Source organism: Pseudophryne corroboree, chromosome 2, assembly GCF_028390025.1.
Source record: "Pseudophryne corroboree isolate aPseCor3 chromosome 2, aPseCor3.hap2, whole genome shotgun sequence".
Classification (NCBI taxonomy): Eukaryota; Metazoa; Chordata; class Amphibia; order Anura; family Myobatrachidae; genus Pseudophryne; species Pseudophryne corroboree.
In genome coordinates, this window is record NC_086445.1 from 31541810 (window position 1) to 31567793 (window position 25984).

Consider the following 25984-nt stretch of genomic DNA (forward strand, 5'->3'; position numbering starts at 1 on the left):
GCTGTTTGGGGAGGGTTTTTTGGAAGGGCCATCCTGCGTGACACTGCAGTGCCACTCCTAGATGGGCCCGGTGTTTGTGTCGGCCACTAGGGTCGCTAATCTTACTCACACAGCTACCTCATTGCGCCTCTTTTTTTCTTTGCGTCATGTGCTGTTTGGGGAGGGTTTTTTGGAAGGGACATCCTGCGTGACACTGCAGTGCCACTCCTAGATGGGCCCGGTGTTTGTGTCGGCCACTAGGGTCGCTTATCTTACTCACACAGCGACCTCGGTGCAAATTTTAGGACTAAAAATAATATTGTGAGGTGTGATGTGTTCAGAATAGGCTGAAAATGAGTGTAAATTATGTTTTTTGAGGTTAATAATACTTTGGGATCAAAATGACCCCCAAATTCTATGATTTAAGCTGTTTTTTAGGGTTTTTTGAAAAAAACACCCGAATCCAAAACACACCCGAATCCGACAAAAATAATTCGGTGAGGTTTTGCCAAAACGCGTTCGAACCCAAAACACGGCCGCGGAACCGAACCCAAAACCAAAACACAAAACCCGAAAAATTTCAGGCGCTCATCTCTAGCGCCAGGTCAAGGGACCCTCAGGCGATAGCTGTGGACGCTCTAGTGACACCGTGGGTGTACCAGTCGGTTTATGTGTTCCCTTCTCTTCCTCTCATACCAAAGGTACTGAGGATAATAAGAAAGAGAGGAGTAAGAACTTTACTCATCGTTCCGGATTGGCCAAGAAGGACTTGGTACCCGGAACTACAAGAAATGATCTCAGAGGACCCTTGGCCTCTGCCTCTCAGACAGGACCTGCTACAGCAGGGGCCCTGTCTGTTCCAAGACTTACAGCGGCTGCGTTTGACGGCATGGCGGTTGAATGCCGGATCCTGATGGAAAAGGGCATTCCGGTTGAAGTCATTCCTACGCTGATAAAAGCTAGGAAGGATGTGACAGCTAAACATTATCACCGCATATGGCGAAAATATGTTGCTTGGTGTGAGGCTATGAAGGCCCCAACAGAAGAATTTCAGCTGGGTCGATTTCTGCACTTCCTACAGTCAGGAGTGACTATGGGCCTAAAATTGGGATCCATTAAAGTCCAGATTTCGGCCCTGTCTATTTTCTTACAAAAAGAACTGGCTTCACTACCTGAAGTTCAGACGTTTGTTAAGGGAGTGCTGCATATTCAGCCCCCTTTTGTGCCCCCAGTGGCACCTTGGGATCTCAACGTGTTGGATTTCCTAAAATCACATTGGTTTGAGCCACTTCAGACCGTGGAGTTGAAATAACTCACGTGGAAAGTGGTCATGCTTTTGGCCTTGGCTTCGGCTAGGCGGGTGTCAGAACTGGCGGCTTTGTCATGTAAAAGCCCCTATCTGATCTTCCATATGGATAGGGCAGAATTGAGGACTCGTCCCCAATTTCTCCCTAAGGTGGTATCAGCGTTTCATTTGAACCAACCTATTGTGGTGCCTGCGGCTACTCGGGACTTGGAGGCTTCCAAGTTGCTGGACGTAGTCCGGGCCCTGAAAATCTATGTTTCCAGGACGGCTAGAGTCAGAAAGACTGACTCGCTGTTTATCCTGCATGCACCCAACAAGCTGGGTGCTCCTGCTTCTAAGCAGACTATTGCTCGCTGGATCTGTTGCACGATTCAACTTGCACATTCTGCGGCTGGACTGCCGCATCCTAAATCAGTCAAAGCCCATTCCACGAGGAAGGTGGGCTCTTCTTGGGCGGCTGCCCGAAGGGTCTCGGCTTTACAGCTTTGCCGAGCTGCTACCTGGTCGGGATCAAACACGTTTGCAAAATTCTACAAGTTTGATACCCTGGCAGAGGAGGACCTTGAGTTTGCTCATTCGGTGCTGCAGAGGCATCCGCACTCTCCCGCCCGTTTGGGAGCTTTGGTATAATCCCCATGGTCCTTACGGAGTACCCAGCATCCACTAGGACGTCAGAGAAAATAAGAATTTACTCACCGGTAATTCTATTTCTCGTAGTCCGTAGTGGATGCTGGGAGCCCGTCCCAAGTGCGGATTGTCTGCAATACTTGTATATAGTTATTGCTTAACTAAAGGGTTATTGTTATGAGCCATCTGTTCAGGGAGGCTCAGTTGTTATTCATACTGTTAACTGGGTATAGTTATCACGAGTTGTACGGTGTGATTGGTGTGGCTGGTATGAGTCTTACCCTGGATTCCAAATCCTTCCTTGTAGTGTCAGCTCTTCCGGGCACAGTTTCCCTAACTGAGGTCTGGAGGAGGGGCATAGAGGGAGGAGCCAGTGCACACCAGATATAGTACCTAATCTTTCTTTAAAGAGTGCCCAGTCTCCTGCGGAGCCCGTCTATTCCCCATGGTCCTTACGGAGTACCCAGCATCCACTACGGACTACGAGAAATAGAATTACCGGTGAGTAAATTCTTATTTTAACTTTATTTACTGATTGTACAACTGATTTATGGACCTGAATCAAAGGCTGATTTCCCTGCATAGTATCACATTCCTGAAGTGTTGTTATATTGCACAGCATGCACTGCATTCTACTACTGCTATGCAGGGCCGGTGCAAGGATTCTTGGCACCCTAGGCAAAACTTCTGCCTACTGCCCCTTCCCCCTATCTGCCCTCCAGGTGAAAGACATGCTGCTGCTCTCCCCCACCCCCAGTCTGTTGCATGGCTGCTCTCTTCTCCCCATCTTGCCAGTATGTGTGGTAGAGATGAGCGGGTTCGGTTTCTCTGAATCCGAACCCGCCAGAACTTCATGTTTTTTTTCACGGGTCCGAGCGACTCGGATCTTCCCGCCTTGCTCGGTTAACCCGAGCGCGCCCGAACGTCATCATGACGCTGTCGGATTCTCGCGAGGCTCGGATTCTATCGCGAGACTCGGATTCTATATAAGGAGCCGCGCGTCGCCGCCATTTTCACACGTGCATTGAGATTGATAGGGAGAGGACGTGGCTGGCGTCCTCTCCGTTTAGAATAGATTAGAGAGACACTTGATTTACTAATTTTGGGGAGCATTAGGAGTACTCAGTACAGTGCAGAGTTTTGCTGATAGTGACCAGTGACCACCAGTTTTATTTATAATCCGTTCTCTGCCTGAAAAAAGCGATACACAGCACACAGTGACTCAGTCACATACCATATCTGTGTGCACTGCTCAGGCTCAGGCCAGTGTGCTGCATCATCTATTATCTATATATAATATTATATATATCTGTCTGACTGCTCAGCTCACACAGCTTATAATTGTGGGGGAGACTGGGGAGCACTACTGCAGTGCCAGTTATAGGTTATAGCAGGAGCCAGGAGTACATAATATATTATATAGTGAGTGACCACCAGACACACAGTGCAGTTTATTTAATATATCCGTTCTCTGCCTGAAAAAAGCGATACACACAGTGACTCAGTCAGTCACATACCATATCTGTGTGCACTGCTCAGGCTCAGGCCAGTGTGCTGCATCATCTATATATATTATATATCTGTCTGACTGCTCAGCTCACACAGCTTATAATTGTGGGGGAGACTGGGGAGCACTACTGCAGTGCCAGTTATAGGTTATAGCAGGAGCCAGGAGTACATAATATTATATTAAAATTAAACAGTGCACACTTTTGCTGCAGGAGTGCCACTGCCAGTGTGACTAGTGACCAGTGACCTGACCACCAGTATATATAATATTAGTAGTATACTATCTCTTTATCAACCAGTCTATATTAGCAGCAGACACAGTACAGTGCGGTAGTTCACGGCTGTGGCTACCTCTGTGTCGGCACTCGGCAGCCCGTCCATAATTGTATATACCACCTAACCGTGGTTTTTTTTTCTTTCTTTATACATACATACTAGTTACGAGTATACTATCTCTTTATCAACCAGTCTATATATTAGCAGCAGACACAGTACAGTGCGGTAGTTCACGGCTGTGGCTACCTCTGTGTCGGCACTCGGCAGCCCGTCCATAATTGTATATACTACCTAACCGTGGTTTTTTTTTCTTTCTTTATACATACATACTAGTTACGAGTATACTATCTCTTTATCAACCAGTCTATATATTAGCAGCAGACACAGTACAGTGCGGTAGTTCACGGCTGTGGCTACCTCTGTGTCGGCACTCGGCAGCCCGTCCATAATTGTATATACCACCTAACCGTGTTTTTTTTTTCTTTCTTTATACATACATACTAGTTACGAGTATACTATCTCTTTATCAACCAGTCTATATATTAGCAGCAGACACAGTACAGTGCGGTAGTTCACGGCTGTGGCTACCTCTGTGTCGGCACTCGGCAGCCCGTCCATAATTGTATATACCACCTAACCGTGGTTTTTTTTTCTTTCTTTATACATACATACTAGTTACGAGTATACTATCTCTTTATCAACCAGTCTATATATTAGCAGCAGACACAGTACAGTGCGGTAGTTCACGGCTGTGGCTACCTCTGTGTCGGCACTCGGCAGCCCGTCCATAATTGTATATACCACCTAACCGTGGTTTTTTTTTCTTTCTTTATACATACATACTAGTTACGAGTATACTATCTCTTTATCAACCAGTCTATATTAGCAGCAGACACAGTACAGTGCGGTAGTTCACGGCTGTGGCTACCTCTGTGTCGGCACTCGGCAGCCCGTCCATAATTGTATATACCACCTAACCGTGGTTTTTTTTTCTTTCTTTATACATACATACTAGTTACGAGTATACTATCTCTTTATCAACCAGTCTATATATTAGCAGCAGACACAGTACAGTGCGGTAGTTCACGGCTGTGGCTACCTCTGTGTCGGCACTCGGCAGCCCGTCCATAATTGTATATACCACCTAACCGTGGTTTTTTTTTTCTTTCTTTATACATACATACTAGTTACGAGTATACTATCTCTTTATCAACCAGTCTATATATTAGCAGCAGACACAGTACAGTGCGGTAGTTCACGGCTGTGGCTACCTCTGTGTCGGCACTCGGCAGCCCGTCCATAATTGTATATACCACCTAACCGTGGTTTTTTTTTCTTTCTTTATACATACATACTAGTTACGAGTATACTATCTCTTTATCAACCAGTCTATATATTAGCAGCAGACACAGTACAGTGCGGTAGTTCACGGCTGTGGCTACCTGTGTGTCGGCACTCGGCAGCCCGTCCATAATTGTATACTAGTATCCAATCCATCCATCTCCATTGTTTACCTGAGGTGCCTTTTAGTTGTGCCTATTAAAATATGGAGAACAAAAATGTTGAGGTTCCAAAATTAGGGAAAGATCAAGATCCACTTCCACCTCGTGCTGAAGCTGCTGCCACTAGTCATGGCCGAGACGATGAAATGCCAGCAACGTCGTCTGCCAAGGCCGATGCCCAATGTCATAGTACAGAGCATGTCAAATCCAAAACACCAAATATCAGTAAAAAAAGGACTCCAAAACCTAAAATAAAATTGTCGGAGGAGAAGCGTAAACTTGCCAATATGCCATTTACCACACGGAGTGGCAAGGAACGGCTGAGGCCCTGGCCTATGTTCATGGCTAGTGGTTCAGCTTCACATGAGGATGGAAGCACTCAGCCTCTCGCTAGAAAAATGAAAAGACTCAAGCTGGCAAAAGCAGCACAGCAAAGAACTGTGCATTCTTCGAAATCCCAAATCCACAAGGAGAGTCCAATTGTGTCGGTTGCGATGCCTGACCTTCCCAACACTGGACGTGAAGAGCATGCGCCTTCCACCATTTGCACGCCCCCTGCAAGTGCTGGAAGGAGCACCCGCAGTCCAGTTCCTGATAGTCAGATTGAAGATGTCAGTGTTGAAGTACACCAGGATGAGGAGGATATGGGTGTTGCTGGCGCTGGGGAGGAAATTGACCAGGAGGATTCTGATGGTGAGGTGGTTTGTTTAAGTCAGGCACCCGGGGAGACACCTGTTGTCCGTGGGAGGAATATGGCCGTTGACATGCCAGGTGAAAATACAAAAAAAATCAGCTCTTCGGTGTGGAGGTATTTCACCAGAAATGCGGACAACAGGTGTCAAGCCGTGTGTTCCCTTTGTCAAGCTGTAATAAGTAGGGGTAAGGACGTTAACCACCTCGGAACATCCTCCCTTATACGTCACCTGCAGCGCATTCATAATAAGTCAGTGACAAGTTCAAAAACTTTGGGTGACAGCGGAAGCAGTCCACTGACCAGTAAATCCCTTCCTCTTGTAACCAAGCTCACGCAAACCACCCCACCAACTCCCTCAGTGTCAATTTCCTCCTTCCCCAGGAATGCCAATAGTCCTGCAGGCCATGTCACTGGCAATTCTGACGAGTCCTCTCCTGCCTGGGATTCCTCCGATGCATCCTTGCGTGTAACGCCTACTGCTGCTGGCGCTGCTGTTGTTGCCGCTGGGAGTCGATGGTCATCCCAGAGGGGAAGTCGTAAGCCCACTTGTACTACTTCCAGTAAGCAATTGACTGTTCAACAGTCCTTTGCGAGGAAGATGAAATATCACAGCAGTCATCCTACTGCAAAGCGGATAACTGAGTCCTTGACAACTATGTTGGTGTTAGACGTGCGTCCGGTATCCGCCGTTAGTTCACAGGGAACTAGACAATTTATTGAGGCAGTGTGCCCCCGTTACCAAATACCATCTAGGTTCCACTTCTCTAGGCAGGCGATACCGAGAATGTACACGGACGTCAGAAAAAGACTCACCAGTGTCCTAAAAAATGCAGTTGTACCCAATGTCCACTTAACCACGGACATGTGGACAAGTGGAGCAGGGCAGGGTCAGGACTATATGACTGTGACAGCCCACTGGGTAGATGTATGGACTCCCGCCGCAAGAACAGCAGCGGCGGCACCAGTAGCAGCATCTCGCAAACGCCAACTCTTTCCTAGGCAGGCTACGCTTTGTATCACCGCTTTCCAGAATACGCACACAGCTGAAAACCTCTTACGGCAACTGAGGAAGATCATCGCGGAATGGCTTACCCCAATTGGACTCTCCTGTGGATTTGTGGCATCGGACAACGCCAGCAATATTGTGTGTGCATTAAATATGGGCAAATTCCAGCACGTCCCATGTTTTGCACATACCTTGAATTTGGTGGTGCAGAATTTTTTAAAAAACGACAGGGGCGTGCAAGAGATGCTGTCGGTGGCCAGAAAAATTGCGGGACACTTTCGGCGTACAGGCACCACGTACAGAAGACTGGAGCACCACCAAAAACTACTGAACCTGCCCTGCCATCATCTGAAGCAAGAAGTGGTAACGAGGTGGAATTCAACCCTCTATATGCTTCAGAGGTTGGAGGAGCAGCAAAAGGCCATTCAAGCCTATACAATTGAGCACGATATAGTAGGTGGAATGCACCTGTCTCAAGTGCAGTGGAGAATGATTTCAACGTTGTGCAAGGTTCTGATGCCCTTTGAACTTGCCACACGTGAAGTCAGTTCAGACACTGCCAGCCTGAGTCAGGTCATTCCCCTCATCAGGCTTTTGCAGAAGAAGCTGGAGGCATTGAAGAAGGAGCTAAAAGGGAGCGATTCCGCTAGGCATGTGGGACTTGTGGATGCAGCCCTTAATTCGCTTAACAAGGATTCACGGGTGGTCAATCTGTTGAAATCAGAGCACTACATTTTGGCCACCGTGCTCGATCCTAGATTTAAAGCCTACCTTGGATCTCTCTTTCCGGCAGACACAGGTCTGCTGGGGTTGAAAGACCTGCTGGTGACAAAATTGTCAAGTCAAGCGGAACGCGACCTGTCAACATCTCCTCCTTCACATTCTCCCGCAACTGGGGGTGCGAGGAAAAGGCTCAGAATTCCGAGCCCACCCGCTGGCGGTGATGCAGGGCAGTCTGGAGCGACTGCTGATGCTGACATCTGGTCCGGACTGAAGGACCTGACAACGATTACGGACATGTCGTCTACTGTCACTGCATATGATTCTCTCAACATTGATAGAATGGTGGAGGATTATATGAGTGACCGCATCCAAGTAGGCACGTCACACAGTCCGTACTTATACTGGCAGGAAAAAGAGGCAATTTGGAGGCCCTTGCACAAACTGGCTTTATTCTACCTAAGTTGCCCTCCCACAAGTGTGTACTCCGAAAGAGTGTTTAGTGCCGCCGCTCACCTTGTCAGCAATTGGCGTACGAGGTTACATCCAGAAAATGTGGAGAAGATGATGTTCATTAAAATGAATTATAATCAATTCCTCCGCGGAGACATTGACCAGCAGCAATTGCCTCCACAAAGTACACAGGGAGCTGAGATGGTGGATTCCAGTGGGGACGAATTGATAATCTGTGAGGAGGGGGATGTACTCGGTGATATATCGGAGGGTGAAGATGAGGTGGACATCTTGCCTCTGTAGAGCCAGTTTGTGCAAGGAGAGATTAATTGCTTCTTTTTTGGGGGGGGTCCAAACCAACCCGTCATATCAGTCACAGTCGTGTGGCAGACCCTGTCACTGAAATGATGGGTTGGTTAAAGTGTGCATGTCCTGTTTTGTTTATACAACATAAGGGTGGGTGGGAGGGCCCAAGGACAATTCCATCTTGCACCTCTTTTTTCTTTTCTTTTTCTTTGCATCATGTGCTGATTGGGGAGGGTTTTTTGGAAGGGACATCCTGCGTGACACTGCAGTGCCACTCCTAGATGGGCCCGGTGTTTGTGTCGGCCACTAGGGTCGCTAATCTTACTCACACAGTCAGCTACCTCATTGCGCCTCTTTTTTTCTTTGCGTCATGTGCTGTTTGGGGAGGGTTTTTTGGAAGGGACATCCTGCATGACACTGCAGTGCCACTCCTAGATGGGCCCGGTGTTTGTGTCGGCCACTAGGGTCGCTAATCTTACTCACACAGCTACCTCATTGCGCCTCTTTTTTTCTTTGCGTCATGTGCTGTTTGGGGAGGGTTTTTTGGAAGGGACATCCTGCGTGACACTGCAGTGCCACTCCTAGATGGGCCCGGTGTTTGTGTCGGCCACTAGGGTCGCTAATCATACTCACACAGCTACCTCATTGCGCCTCTTTTTTTCTTTGCGTCATGTGCTGTTTGGGGAGGGTTTTTTGGAAGGGCCATCCTGCGTGACACTGCAGTGCCACTCCTAGATGGGCCCGGTGTTTGTGTCGGCCACTAGGGTCGCTAATCTTACTCACACAGCTACCTCATTGCGCCTCTTTTTTTCTTTGCGTCATGTGCTGTTTGGGGAGGTTTTTTTGGAAGGGACATCCTGCGTGACACTGCAGTGACACTCCTAGATGGGCCCGGTGTTTGTGTCGGCCACTAGGGTCGCTTATCTTACTCACACAGCGACCTCGGTGCAAATTTTAGGACTAAAAATAATATTGTGAGGTGTGAGGTATTCAGAATAGACTGAAAATGAGTGTAAATTATGTTTTTTGAGGTTAATAATACTTTGGGATCAAAATGACCCCCAAATTCTATGATTTAAGCTGTTTTTTAGTGTTTTTTGAAAAAAACACCCGAATCCAAAACACACCCGAATCCGACAAAAAAAATTCGGTGAGGTTTTGCCAAAACGCGTTCGAACCCAAAACACGGCCGCGGAACCGAACCCAAAACCAAAACACAAAACCCGAAAAATTTCAGGCGCTCATCTCTAATGTGTGGGTGCCTGCTGCTCTTACCCCCTCCCCCCCACCACTCTGTTAAATGTCTGCTGTTCTATCTCCCTCACCATCTGTGTGTGTGCTGCTGCTCATCCCCCCCAGACAGTGTGCGTGCCTGCTGCTTATCTCCGCCCCCTCCCCCTCCTCCCCAGAGTGCTGCTCTCCCCCCAGTGGCGTAACTACTGCCCCCGCAGTCCTCGCGGTGGCTTGGGGGCGAGGGCTGCGGGGGCGCCACTGATTTACAGCAGACTGACATGCGGACGAGCGTCCGCATGTCAGTCTGCTTTCTCCTTCCCTCCGCCACTTGTTGGAGGGACACGGAGGGCACAGTCTCTCCTGTGTCCCTCCTGCTGCATCATCTCCGGCGGCCGCGGGTCTGATAGGGAGAAGTGCCGTCCGTGAGCTCTAATTGGCTCACGGACGGCACTTCCCCCTATTAGACCCGCGGCCGCCGGAGATGATGCAGCAGGAGGGACACAGGAGAGGCTGTACCCTCCGTGTCCCTCCAAAAAGCGGCGGCGGCGGCGGCGGCGGGGGGGGGGGGATGATATCTGGCACTGGGGGGAATAACTGGCAGGGGAGGGATATCTGGCACTGGGGCATTGTCTGGCACTGGGGGCATATATGGCACTGGGGGGGATATCTGGCACTGGGGCATTATCTGGCACTGGGGGGGGAATATCTGGCGGGGGGGGTGGATGTCTGGCACTGGGGGGAATAACTGGCAGGGGGGGGGGGGTATCTGGCACTGGGGCATTATCTGGCACTGGGGGGGAATAGCTGGCAGGGGGGGGGTATCTGGCACTGGGGCATTATCTAGCACTGGGGGTATATATGGCACTGAGGGGGAATATCTGGCAGGGGGGGATATCTGGCACTGGGGCATTATCTGGCACTGGGGGCATATATGACACTGGGGGGGAATAACTGGCAGGGGGGGATACCTGGCACTGGGGCATTATCTGGCACTGGGGGCATATATGACACTGGGGGGGAATAACTGGCAGGGGGGGGATATCTGGCACTGGGGCATTATCTGGCACTGGGGGCATATATGGCACTGGGGGGGAATATCTGGCAGGGGGGGATATCTGGCACTGGGGCATTATCTGGCACTGGGGGCATATATGGCACTGGGGGGGAATATCTGGCACTAGGGGCTTATATGGCACTGGAGGGGGGGGAATATCTGGCACCGGGGGCATATATGGCACTGGGGGGGGGTATCTGGCACTGGGGGCATATATGGCACTGGGGGGGGCATATCTGTCACTGGGGGCATATTTGGCACTGGGGGGGAATATATGGCACTGGGGGCATATCTGACACTGGGGGCATATGTGGCACTGGGGGGGAATATCTGGCACTGGGGGCATATGTGGCACTGGGGGTGTATATGTGTACCTGGCACATGGGGGGGGGGGGGGGCTATATTTGGCACTGGGGCATGTGAGTACCTGGCACCGTGGGGGAATATCTGGCACTGGGGACATATGTGGCACTGGGAGCACAGCCCTAGCAACGAGCATGACACACAGTGCATGAAACACCTGGCAACGAGCATGACACACAGTGCATGAAACACCTGGCAACGAGCATGACACCCAGTGCAAGAAACCCCTGGCAACGAGCATGACACCCTGAGCATGAAAACCCCTGGCACCGTGCATGGAACCAAGAGCATGAAACCCCTGGCAACTAGCATGACACCCAGTGCATGAAACCCCTGAGAACGAGCAGGTAATTGAAAAGTAATTAGAAGCCTTACTGTAGGACTTAATGTGTAATGGGCATTACGGTGTGTGGCATAATGTATCACGGACATTGCGGTGTGTGTCATAATGTGTCACAGGCATTACGGTGTATGGTATACTATATCGCGGGCATTGTGATATGTGGTATAATGTCTCAGGGTCATTGCAGTGTGTGGCATAATGTATCACGGACATTGCAGTGTGTGTCATAATGTGTCAGGCATTACGGTGTGTGGTATACTATATCACGGGCATTGTGGTATGTGGTATAATGTCTCAGGGTCATTGCAGTGTGGCATAATACATAACGGGCATTGCGGTGTGTGGCATAGGGTGTAACGGGCAGGGCATTGTGGTATGTGTCACAGGCATTACGGTGTATGGTATACTATATCACGGGCATTGTGGTATAATGTATCACGGACATTGCGGTGTGTGTCATAATGTGTCACAGACATTGTATGTGCTATAATGTATCAGGGGCATTGCAGTGTGTAGCATAATGTATAACGGGCATTGCGATTCCTGTCATAATGTGTCACAGGCATTACGGTGTGTGGCATAATGTGTCACGGCATTACGGTGTGTGGCATAATGTGTCGGGGGCATTACAGTGTGTGCATATTGTGTCGTGCATTATTGTGTGTGGAATAATGTCTAAGGGCATTGCAGTATGTGGCATAATGTATACTGGGCATTACTATAATGAGGAAAAATGACAAATAATGTAAGGGGCATGAATCAGGATTATTTTTCTTTCCTGTGGTGGCCAACGTATGGGCGTGCAGGTTGCAGAACTGGGGTATAAGGTGGTCTTTTCCTGCAATACCACGCCCCTTTATGCAAAACCACGCCCATTCCAACGAAACCACACCCCTTATTTTGCCGCGCGCGACGAAGGCGCGCGCATATTTATCCCTTTCTTGCTCCCAATTATGTAGCATGAAGGAGGGGGCGCCGAAGAATTTTTTGGCTTGGGGGAGAAAAATTTCTAGTTACGCCACTGTCTCCCCCTCTTTCCTTATCAAATGCAGAGAGTGCACTGTGCAGCCACCTTACCTGCAGGCTGCGATGCAGAGTTGGGTCTGAGTAATCTGCGAAAGAGTCTGGAATGAAGAGCAGCGCCGCATGTCACCCCCAGCCAGGACTCCAGGAGCTGTCCAAGTTACTGCCTGTGCCAGGTGGAGGCGGAGCTGGAGGCTGCAATATGGGAGCTTGCCAGTCGCGACTACTGTAAGATATGAGTGCCGGGGGGGGGATATTGCGACTACTGTGAGGTAGGACCATGCTACCTTTTTCAGGCAGCTGTAGCCAGCCGCCCCCCTCAGGATCCGGCGCCCCTAGGCGGCTGCCTAAAGCTGCCTAATGGAAGCTCCGGCCCTGCTGCTATGTCCTATTGGGGTAGAACCTTGATAGTTGCAATAGATACCAGAGGAATGTAAAATGCTCGTTAATTTGTATAATGGCAACATCAGCAGTCATTCCGAGTTGATCGGTAGCTGACGTTTTCCGCAGCGCAGCGATCAGGTCACTACTGCGCATGTGTATGCACCGAAATGCGCAGGCACGTCGTACGGATACAAAGCGGATCGTTGCTGGGCGATGGATTTAACGAAGAATCCATTCGCACAGCTGATCGCAAGGCGTTTGTGGGTGGCAACTGACCGTTTTCTGGGAGTGGTTGGAAAAAACGCAGGTGTGTCCAAGCGTTTGCAGGGCGGGTGTCTGATATCAATTCCGGCACCAAAAAGACTGAAGTGATCGCAAGGGCTGAGTAAGTTCTGGGTTACTCAGAAACTGCACAAAATGTTTTTGCAGAGATCCGCTGTAAAGGCGTTCGCACACTTGCAAAGTGAAAATACACTCCCCTGTGGGCGGCGACTATGCGTTTGCACGGCTGCAAAAAGTAGCTAGCGAGCGATCAACTCGGAATGACCCCCATAGTGACTTCCCCAGCACTCTATCACTGACTAATGCAAAGTCCAGAGGTGTAGAACTCCTCTGTGTGGCCGCCAGGCCTGAATAACAACTTATGGGCCCTACACACTTAGCGATTACACTGAAAGATATAAACAATCTCGTTCATTAATGAACGATATATCGTTCATGTCTTTCAGTGTGTATGCACCAACGATGAACGATGCACAGCCACGCGCTCGTTCATCGTTGGTACCGGCTTGTTTATACATGCATGCCAATACGGACAATCTCGTACAAATTAGCATGCAGGGCTTTGGGACCAGGTGACGGGGGGAGTGAAGAAACTTCACTCCCCCATCACCCCCCCTGCCGCCAGGGCGTCCGTTGGCCGTATCGCCCATCGGGTATCTCGCCCGGTAATCGGCAGGTGTGTAGGGCCCATTACTGTGTGGCATACTTGCCTACTTTTGAAAAAGCATTTCAAGGAGATTGTAAAAGTAACACCTATAAGCGCAGATGAGCACGGCTACATGTGAGAGGCGTGTCATGAAATGTAAATGAGGCCCAAAGTTAGTAAGATCTACTTGTTTAAGGAAAGACACTGATATTTTTCAGGAATTGTTTGTCTATTATGATTTGCAAGACCTTCCTTATACTGTAAGTGGCCACTAGAAAACGGGCACACGTCTAACAGCGCACTGATTATACTGAGCACTGATTATACTGATCAATCACTGATTATACTGAGCACTGATTATACTGATCAATCACTGATTATACTGAGCACTGATTATACTGATCAATCACTGATTATACTGAGCACTGATTATACTGAGCACTGATTTTACTGAGCACTGATTTTACTGAGCACTGATGACACTATGGAGAACTGACACTGAGCAGGGAGAACAGCATTGGACTATTGTACTGTAGTATACTGGTCACCACAATGCAGCACAAGACAATGAGCAGTGATACTGAGCACTGATGAGGATACTAGAACTGACACTGGGCAGTGAGAACAGCACTGGACTATTGTACTGTAGTATACTGGTCACCACAATGCAGCACAAGACAATGAGTAGTGATACTGAGCACTGATGAGGATACTAGAACTGACACTGAGCAGGGAGAACAGCACTGGACTATTGTACTGTAGTATACTGGTCACCACAATGCAGCACAAGACAATGAGCAGTGATACTGAGCACTGATGAGGATACTAGAACTGACACTGGGCAGCGAGATGCAGCACTGGACTATTGTACTGCAGTATACTGGTCACCACAATGCAGCACAAGACAATGAGCAGTGATACTGAGCACTGATGAGGATACTAGAACTGACACTGGGCAGTGAGAACAGCACTGGACTATTGTACTGTAGTATACTGGTCACCACAATGCAGCACAAGACAATGAGTAGTGATACTGAGCACTGATGAGGATACTAGAACTGACACTGAGCAGGGAGAACAGCACTGGACTATTCTACTGTAGTATACTGGTCACCACAATGCAGCACTGACACTGAGCACTGTACTACTGTACTGCACAACTATATACTGTTGGTCACCAAAATGCTGCACTGTACTACTATATATACTGCTCACAACAATGCAGCACAGATATGGATACTTGAAGTGACACGGAGCTGCAAGATACAGCAATGGACTACTGTACTGTACAACTATATACTGTTGGTCACCAAAATGCTGCACTGTACTACTATATATACTGCTCACAACAATGCAGCACAGATATGGATACTTGAAGTGACACGGAGCTGCAAGATACAGCAATGGACTACTGTACTGTACTACTCTACCAAAATGCTGCACTGTACTACTATATACTGCTCACAACAATGCAGCACTGATCAGGATACTTGAAGTGACATGGAGCTGCAAGATACAGCAATGGCCTACTGTACTGTACTACTATAATTATATATATACTGGTGGTCCCCACAATGCAGCACACTGAGCACAGATATTTGCAGCACACTGAGCACAGATATGGAGCTTTTTAGGCAGAGAACGTAGATATTTGCAGCACACTGAGCAGGGCCGGCTGCAGGCCTACTAGCACCCTGAGCGAGAAAATTTCAAAGTGCCCCCTCCCAGAAAAGTGAGCTTGGCCTCCTGGAAAAGTGGGCATGGCCTCGCAACTTCATATTCTCAAACTATAAAAAAATATATTTTCACATCCCCTCTACGCACACAATTAGCAGCCTTACACATAACAGCCACAGTAGTGTTCCTTACACACAATGTCTACAGTAGTGCAGTGCCAGCTACACATGACATGCTCCCCAGCAGTGCCAGCTACACATAACATGCCCACCAGCAGTGCCAGCTACACATGACATGTCCCCCAGCAGTGCCAGCTACACATGACATGCCCTCCAGCATGCCAGCTACACATGACATGCCCAACAGCAGTGCCAGCTACACATGACATGTCCCCCAGCAGTGCCAGCTACACATGACATGCCCCCCAGCAAGCCAGCTACACATGACATGCCCCACAGCAGTGCCAGCTACACATGACATGCCGCCCAGCATGCCAGCTACACATGACATGCCCCACAGCAGTGCCAGCTACACATGACATGCCCCACAGCAGTGCCAGCTACACATGACATGCCCCCCAGCATGCCAGCTACACATGACATGCCCCACAGCAGTGCCAGCTACACATGACATTCCCCACAGCAGTGCCAGCTACACATGACATGCCCCGCAGCAGTGCCAGCTACACATGACATGCCCCCCAGCAGTGACAGCTACACATGACATGCCCCCCAGCATGCCAGCTACACATGACATGCCCCACAGCAGTGCCAGCTACACATGACATGCCCCGCAGCAGTGCGAGGTACACGTGACATGCCCCACAGCAGTGCCAGCTACACATGACATGCCCCACAGCAGTGCCAGCTACACATGACATGCCCCACAGCAGTGCCAGCTACATAAATGCCCCTCACAGTGCCAGATACATAAATGCCCCCCACAGTGCCAGATACATTAATGCCCCTCACAGTGCCAGATACATTAATGCCCCTCAAAGTGCTAGATACATAAATGCCCCTCACAGTGCCAGATACATAAATGCCCCTCACAGTGTCAGATACATTAATGCCCCCACAGTGCCAGATACATAAATGCCCCTCACAGTGCCAGATACATAAATGCTCCTCACAGTGCCAGATATGCCCCTCACAGTGCCAGATACATTAATGCCCCCACAGTGCCAGATACATAAATGCCCCCACAGTGCCAGATTTGCCCCCACAGTGCCAGATACATTAATGCCCCCCACAGTGCCAGATACATTAATGCCCCCCACAGTTCCAGATGCATAAATGCCCCCCACAGTTCCAGATATGCCCCCACAGTGCCAGATACATTAATGCCCCCCACAGTTCCAGATGCATAAATGCCCCACAGTGCCAGATATGCCCCCACAGTGCCAGATACATTAATGCCCCCCACAGTGCCAGATACATTAATGTCCCCCACAGTGCCAGATATTCCCCCACAGTGCCAGATACATTAATGCCCCACAGTGCCAGATACATTAATGCCCCCCACAGTTCCAGATGCATAAATGCCCCACAGTGCCAGATATGCCCACACAGTGCCAGCTACATTAATGCCCCCACAGTGCCAGCTACATTAATGCCCCCCACAGTTCCAGATACATTAATGCCCCTCACAGTGCCAGATACATTAATGCCCACACAGTGCAGATACATAAATGCCCCTCACAGTGCCAGATACATAAATGACCCTCACAGTGCCAGATACATTAATGCCCCTCACAGTGCCAGATTCATTAATGCCCCTCAAAGTGCTAGATACATAAATGCCCCTCACAGTGCCAGATACATAAATGCCCCTCACAGTGTCAGATACATTAATGCCCCCACAGTGCCAGATACATAAATGCCCCTCACAGTGCCAGATACATAAATGCTCCTCACAGTGCCAGATATGCCCCTCACAGTGCCAGATACATTAATGCCCCCACAGTGCCAGATACATAAATGCCCCCACAGTGCCAGATTTGCCCCCACAGTGCCAGATACATTAATGCCCCCCACAGTGCCAGATACATTAATGCCCCCCACAGTTCCAGATGCATAAATGCCCCCCACAGTTCCAGATATGCCCCCACAGTGCCAGATACATTAATGCCCCCCACAGTTCCAGATGCATAAATGCCCCACAGTGCCAGATATGCCCCCACAGTGCCAGATACATTAATGCCCCCCACAGTGCCAGATACATTAATGTCCCCCACAGTGCCAGATATTCCCCCACAGTGCCAGATACATTAATGCCCCACAGTGCCAGATACATTAATGCCCCCCACAGTTCCAGATGCATAAATGCCCCACAGTGCCAGATATGCCCACACAGTGCCAGCTACATTAATGCCCCCACAGTGCCAGCTACATTAATGCCCCCCACAGTTCCAGATACATTAATGCCCCTCACAGTGCCAGATACATTAATGCCCACACAGTGCAGATACATAAATGCCCCTCACAGTGCCAGATACATAAATGACCCTCACAGTGCCAGATACATTAATGCCCCTCACAGTGCCAGATTCATTAATGCCCCTCAAAGTGCCAGATACATAAATGCCCCTCACAGTGCCAGATACATTAATGCCCCTCACAGTGCCAGATACATAAATGCCCATCACAGTGCCAGATACATAAATGCCCCTCACAGTGCCAGATACATAAATGCCCCTCACAGTGCCAGATATGCCCCTCACAGTGCCAGATACATTAATGCCCCCACAGTGCCAGATACATAAATGCCCCCACAGTGCCAGATTTGCCCCCACAGTGCCAGATACATTAATGGCCCCCACAGTGCCAGATACATTAATGCCCCCCACAGTTCCAGATGCATAAATGCCCCCCACAGTTCCAGATATGCCCCCACAGTGCCAGATACATTAATGCCCCCCACAGTTCCAGATGCATGAATGCCCCACAGTGCCAGATATGCCCCAACAGTGCCAGATACATTAATGTCCCCCACAGTGCCAGATACATTAATGTCCCCCGCAGTGCCAGATATTCCCCCACAGTGCCAGATACATTAATGCCCCACAGTGCCAGATACATTAATGCCCCCCACAGTTCCAGATGCATAAATGCCCCACAGTGCCAGATATGCCCACACAGTGCCAGCTACATTAATGCCCACACAGTGCCAGCTACATTAATGCCCACACAGTGCCAGCTACATTAATGCCCTCACAGTGCCAGCTACATTAATGCCCCCACAGTACCTGCTGTGAGGAGGGAGTGGGGAGTGCTATGCCCCCATAGTACCTGCTGTGAAGAGGGAGAGTGCTGAGGCCGGGCCGCGGGCGGACTCTTTTTAATCTATGCAGTGCGCGATATGCGCGCTGTGCGGGGCCGGCGTCTGACGTCAGATGCAGGCGCCGCATTGCGCGCACAAAGTAGTTTAGCTTTAGTCCGGGGCCCGCCCACAGCACTCCCCCTCCCTCGTCGGCACAGGCACACTACAGCCGCCCACTGCTGCTAGGAGGCGGGCCGGGATGGACGCTGATCGCGCTTATGTGTTGCTGTAGGTCCTTGCTCCAGCCAGGTTCCAATATGGCGGCGCAAGCATGCGGCGCCCATTAAGAGTGGCGCCCTGCGCGGCTGCTCTATTGGAACATGCCTGGAGCCGGCCCTGACACTGAGCACAGATATGGAGCTTTTCAGGCAGAGAACGTAGATATTTGCAGCACACTGAGTACAGATATTTGCAGCACACTGAGCACAGGTATTTTCAGCACACTGAGCACAGATATTTGCAGCACACTGAGCACAGATATTTTCAGCACACTGAGCACAGATACGGAGCTTTTCAGGGAGAGAAAGCAGCCACATCCTCTCCGTTCAATCTCCAATGCACGAGTGAAAATGGCGGCGTGGCTCTTTATATGGAATACGAATCTCGCGAGAATCCGACAGCGGGATGATGACGTTCAGCCGCGTTCAGGTTAATCGAGCAAGGCGGGAAGATCCGAGGCTGCCTCGGACCCGTGTAAAATAGGTGAAGTTCTCTAGTAGCCATAGAGACCATTGTGCTTTATACCCAATGCAGGGAAATGGCGCTGATGATGAGCTCATTTGAATGTATGTATCTCTGATTTCTTTCCCCCCCCCCCCCCCAAGAATGGAACAGCTATTTAATAGGGGTAAGGTGAAATCAGGGAGATTGATGGGCTATTCAGGGAGTCAGGGAGATCGCTGCTATTTCAGGGAGTCTCCTGCAGAATGAGGGCGGGTAGGCAACTATGCAGTGTGGACTAATTCGGACCTGATCGCAGCAGCAAAATTGTTCTCTAATGGGCAAAACAATGTGCAGTGCAGGTGGGGCAGATGTAACATGTGCAGAAAGAGTTAGATTTGACAGTTAGATGTAACCCTAATCATTTTGTGTCTATTAAAAATTGTTTCTTTATTTTAGTCTCAAGTACTAAACTGCAGCTGCAGCGCGTTCCGTTATGGTGAATTCTACGGTGATCACCACGGCGACCAAGGCTGCCTTCCTGCACTCAGACCCACTCTACTTGGTCCTCTTATCTCTCCTGCTCATCTGTTTCTGCATCTTCATCGTCTTCATGGTGATAATCCTAAGTGTCTACTTCACGTCTTCTCACATGCAGGATGAACCTCGCTACATCCTCTTCATCCACATGCTCATTAATGACGCAGTGTATCTTATTGTAGTCATCTCAGTCTTCTTCGTGTCAGCGTATTTAATTTATTCCCCTGTTCCGGTTTGCTACATACTGGTCATAATGTCCTCCTTGGGTTTAGCGGTGACTCCGGTCAACCTCGCGGTCATGTGCCTGGAGCGGTACATTGCCATCTGTTTCCCGCTACGGCACGCATTGATTTGCACCAGACAGAAGTCGTTTTGGGCCATTGCGGTGATTTGGATGATTGGACTGACACCTAATTTCACCGATTTCATTATTTTGTGCTTTTCAGTGGAACAAGACTTTTTTTCTGTTTATTGTCTGTGCGCAAAATCCGTATTTATAAGAAGCCAAGCCCAAAGCACCTTGTGGTCCCTGACTTATGCCTTAACGTTTTCCCTGGTGGGGCTGATCATCGTCTTCACCTACATCAAGATCATGCTGGTGGCTGTGAAGCTAGACTCAGGGAAGGCTTCTGCTTCCAAGGCTGGGAGAACTGTCATACTCCATGTTCTTCAGCTCCTCCTGTGCCTGACCGCTTTCTCTTACCCCCTGACAGAAGCATATCTCCGCAAATATCTTTACATGTTACCTTTCATCAACTTTTTCTTTTTCATTTGTCTCCCACGGTGCATTAGTCCCTTAATATATGGGGTAAGAGATGAAGTGTTCGGAAGATGCATAAAGAGATTGGTGCTTTGTGAGCGCCTTAGGACAATCCCAAATGTAGCGGCAGCATAAGGCTACTGGACGTCCAATAATGACTTGTAGATTGTATATAAAAACTGCATAATTATGTATTATCCTGTATTCATTGGGTGTGTTTATATATTTATTTATTTATTTTTTGGGGGGGAGTATTCAGGTGTACCGTACGCAGTATTGTCACCTTTTTTTTGTTGTTAAATATTTAATTCTGTTAGCTATAGATGTAACACTCTCCATCTTACATGTTTTCGCTTGCTATCTTGTGTCTCGGAGTGGCTGCGCATAATGTCATGCAGCTGCCCCGAAAACCTGTCCGGACACACCTGCATTGTCTGGACCACGCCCACTAAATGCCACGGCGTCACCCCCCCCCCCCCCCGCCCACCCAACGTCTGCAGCTGTCAATCACTATGTGATCGCAACCTTCTGGTATTCGATTGCATGGTGACTGGTCACGCACACGCACTATGGCCAGTGTGCGTGTGCAGAAGCGATGGACGCGGCCGCTGCATGCGAATGCAGCTGCTGCGTCCAACTCTGAATAAGGCCCTATATAATGAAATAAGTCATCCCTGTGTAATTCATACATGGGACACTGATGGAAAATATTCTGGTCATGAAAAGGTTAATCACCTCTGTACACTAAGGAGTTAAAATAAGCTGATTTGTTTTCATGGTCAGTTCCAGCTAATATCATAACAGAAGGTCATTCATTCCATAATGCTGAAAATGTCAAACTAATGAAACATAAGAAAGCCCAATGTCAGCTCTGTGAGGAAGCTGCTACCAGGGTGTAATCAGGTGCGGCCATCAGGAGAGAAAGGAATGTACTACAATTCCTCCATGCCAGAACTTACCGGACAAGGGTGGTCATTTCGAGTTGATCGCTCGTTGACGATTTTCGCAACGCAGCGGTTAGGTAGAAAATGTGCATGCGCATGGTACGCAGCGCGCATGCGCTTAGTAATTTAACTCAAGCTCGAACTACGTTTTTTCCTCGCTCGAGTGATGGTAATGTGATTGACAGGAAGTGGGTGTTTCTGGGCGGAAAGTGGCTGTTTTCTGGGAGTGTGCTAAAAAATGCAGGCGTTCCAGGTAAAAACGCAGGAGTGGCTGGAGAAACGGGGGAGTGTCTGGCCGAACGCAGGGCCTGTTTGTGACGTCAAAACAGGAACTAAATGGACCAAGGTGATCGCAATCTAGGAGTAGGTCTGGAGCTACTCAGAAACTGCTAAGAATGATTTTGTAGCAGTTCTGCTAATCTTTCGTTCGCTGTTCTGCTAAGCTAAGATACACTCCCAGAGGGCGGCGGCCTAGCGTGTGCAATGCTGCTAAAAGCAGCTAGCGAGCGAACAACTCCAGATCTGATCGTAGATGTGCTAAATTTAGCACATCTATGATCAGTTTCACAGACCTGCGGGGGACGCTCAGCACAGGGCTAGTCCACCCAGCATGTCTGGCTCTGACCCCGCACGGGTGCAAAAGCATTGCACGGCGGCAATGCTTTTGGACCCGGTGAGTAGCTCCCTGCCTGCGCAGCTCCTGCGCGCTGGCCGGGAGCTACCCTCCGCATCCAGGGTGATGTCACACAGCCACCGCGGACCACCCCACAACGGTCCGAACACGCCTGCATTGTCCGGACTGTGCCACGCCAACGGCATCTTAATGCTGTTGGCACGCCCCCTCCCGTCCTGCGACTGCCTCTGCCTGTCAATCATGATCGCAGCCCTGAGATGCTTTTAGCATCTCACTGGGCTTCCGGGGTGCGCACGTACAGTGTGCCCGCTGCGTGAGCACACTCGACAAAGAAATTCAGACTGCGATCGCTGCCACTGCAGTCATCCAGTCTGAATTACCCCCAAGGTTTCTACCAACAAGGCTCTGACATTTTACCATGCACAGGAGGATGCTATCGCCTGGGAAAACTTTGACCCCTACGTAGTGTCAAAGCAGAGGGCTAAGGGCCTAATTCAGACCTGGTTGCTGCAGCGGCAGCGAATGCAGACTGAAGCCCTGTTCTGTGCATGCACACGCATCAGCGGCACTGCACGTGCGCACACAGTGAGATGCGAAGACCTGGCAGTGGCCTGGCAGTGGCAAAGGCAGGATTTCTAGAGGGGGATTCCAAATGCAATCTGCAAATGTCCCACTCTGCGGAACATGGAATACAGTATAGGTGATCTATAGTACAGACTGTATCAAACATATTTAAATAATATAAATAAGATACAGATGGAGCCACGCTATTCGTGGCTCCATCTTGTCTAGTCGCGCCCGGTGAGTCGAACCGTCGGGAGCGAATGGGGAGCGCGTGTGTCGTAGCGTCTATGTATGCTCGGCGGCGGGCCGAGTCGCAGGCACAACTAGGCGTGCCGCTTGCCCCCGCCTGCGATGTACCCACGCCCAATGAGTGCGGCTTCATCTGTAAGTGGTCAGGAAAAGGTTAAACAAACTATAATAAATAAATGCACAAACGTTATAGAACCAGTACTGCACTTTCTAAGCACACATTCTCCCACCTCATGGTAAGGTTCCTGTCTCTTCTTTCTGGTAGCTACTCTTTGGTCCAGTGCACTGAATGAGGGCTGAGAACCACACACACACACAGGGAAAAGTTGCTACCACTGGGCATGTGCAGCAGCTCTGCATGATATCATTGCCATTGTCATAATTTGCCACTTGCCAAGAGGAGGGGGTTTCTGGGCAACTGGAACCCCCCTACATTTATGCCTGGCATGCAGGGCCAGGGGGGCAGGGTGCCATCTGCACCCTGGGCCAGTGCAATTTAAGGGTTCCAGCGCCACTGTTGCATTGCATTCCCTGTGAAAAGCTTGGCCACATGCTTGAGTCTGCCCCCCAGGCTGAAAGTTGCCAGCCAGCCCCTGTGCAGGGCAGACTAGCCCTGTGCTGGGCGTTTCCCCCGCATGTCAGAGATTTTGATCTACGACCAGGGCCAGTATTTACTAATAATCCGAGTTTGCCCGATTTGTGGGTTTTTTTCTAAGTCCCAACACGGGAATTCACTAAGCACAAATCTCGGCAGTGTTTGGACTATTCGTAAATGGTTTGAACGGCAAAGTCCAGAAATACGAATGAATAGACCATCGGTCAAACGCGGCTGTTATTTCATACAATACAGGAACTTACTATTCATTCGCATTTGGGTGTTAGTGTCTGAGTGCTCAATTGCGGTCCTATTTTTTTTGCGAATCGTAAAAAAACACAGAAAAAAAATAGACCTACTTTTTTCAGGCGTGTTTACATGTGTTGGCACTTACAAATCATTCACACCTGAATTAGCATGCCTATAAAAGGGACACAAACTTCTCTCATCCAAAATAATTTATTGCCTTATGTTTGCTGGACAAAACTTGGAGATTTGTAAGTCAATACACATTTTTCAACATATATCCATTATTACACACATTTGTGTTAAACTTTCAAATATTTCAAATGTTGTTGGTTCTGCATCATGGCCCTCATTCCGAGTTGATCGCTCGCAAGGCGAATTTAGCAGAGTTGCTCAGGCTAAGCCTACGCCTACTGGGAGTGTATCTTAGCTTCTTAAAATTGCGACCGATGTATTCGCAATATTGCGATTACAAACTACTTAGCAGTTTCAGAGTAGCTTCAGACTTACTCGGCATCTGCGATCAGTTCAGTGCTTGTCGTTCCTGGTTTGACGTCATAAACACACCCTGCGTTCGCCCAGACACTCCCCCGTTTCTCCGGCCACTCCTGCGTTTTTTCCGGAAACGGTAGCGTTTTTATCCACACGCCCCGAAAACGCCGTGTTTCCGCCCAGTAACACCCATTTCCTGTCAATCACACTACGATCGCCGGAGCGAGGAAAAAGCCGTGAGTAAAAATACTATCTTCATTGTAAAATTACTTGGCGCAGTCGCAGTGCGATTATTGCGCATGCGTACTAAGCGGAATTTCACTGCGATGCGATGAAAATTACCGAGCGAACGACTCGGAATGAGGGCCCATGTTTTTTAATCTGATTACTCATTTTTAACACACACAAACATGGCACAACAATAATGGCCCTCATTCCAAGTTGTTCGCTCGCAAGCTGCTTTTAGCAGCTTTACACACGCTAAACCGCCGCCTACTGGGAGTGAATCTTAGCTTCTTAAAATTGCGAACGAAAGATTCGCAATATTGCGAAAAGACATCTCTGTGCAGTTTCTGAGTAGCTCCAGACTTACTCGGCATCTGCGATCAGTTCAGTGCTTGTCGTTCCTGGTTTGACATCACAAACACACCCAGCGTTCGCCCAGACACTCCTCCGTTTCTTCAGCCACTCCTGCGTTTTTCCCAGAAACTGTAGCGTTTTTTCCCACACGCCCATAAAACGACCAGTTTCCGCCCAGAAACACCCACTTCCTGTCAATCACATTACGATCACCAGAACGAAGAAAAAACCGTGAGTAAAATTCCTAACTGCATAGCAAATTTACTTGGCGCAGTCGCAGTGCGGACATTGCGCATGCGCACTAAGCGGAAAATCGCTGCGATGCGAAGAAATTTACAGAGCGAACAACTCGGAATGACCACCAATGTCAGTCATTTTGGTACTGAATTATCAAAATATTACCCCAACATATTAGGACACTTTTAGCCAACTCAATTGTGTTTTTCTTGTAAAGTCGTCTAGAGAAGAAATGTAAAACAGTTACAATTCACATTGTAAGTTGTATTGGTCATGGATGAATCTGCCTGGCTGCCAATTAGTCTGCCTGCAGGATATGAGAATGATTGGAATCTAGAAAGAGTAATGATTAGAAAAAAATCAAGTGGTCTGCTTTCTGCATGCTTAACACATTCTGCCTGGCTGCCAATCAGTCTGTCTGCAGGATATGACAATGATTGGAATCTAGAAAGAGTAATGATTAGAAAAAAATCAAGTGGTCTGCTTTCTGCATGCTTAACACATTCTTCCTGGCTGCCAATTAGTCTGTCTGCAGGATATGAGAACGATCGGAATATAGAAAGAGTAATGATTAGAAAAAAAATCAAGTGGTCTGCTTTCTGCATGCTTAACTCATTCTGCCTGGCTACCAATTAGTCTGTCTGCAGGATTTGAGAATGATTGGAATCTAGAAAGAGTAATGATTAGAAAAAAATCAAGTGGTCTTGTTAATGCATGCTAACATCTATGTGCAGCTCAAACAACATTTTCCTCCTCCCAAAAAATACAAAGATGTTAAAA

At 48.9% G+C, this 25984-nt stretch overlaps 1 protein-coding gene across 1 annotated transcript; it reads left to right on the forward strand.

The window, feature by feature from the left end:
• Positions 1-19860: 19860 nt before the first annotated feature.
• Positions 19861-20799, forward strand: LOC134989721 (odorant receptor 131-2-like). The gene has a single exon (XM_063950625.1). It carries the CDS (start codon positions 19861-19863, stop codon positions 20797-20799), a length of 939 nt encoding a protein of 312 aa, XP_063806695.1.
• Positions 20800-25984: the final 5185 nt, after the last annotated feature.

Coding starts and splice junctions, on each gene's coding strand:
- LOC134989721 (XM_063950625.1), top strand. CDS start 19,861: ATGGTGAATTCTACGGTGATCACCACGGCGACCAAGGCTGCCTTCCTG.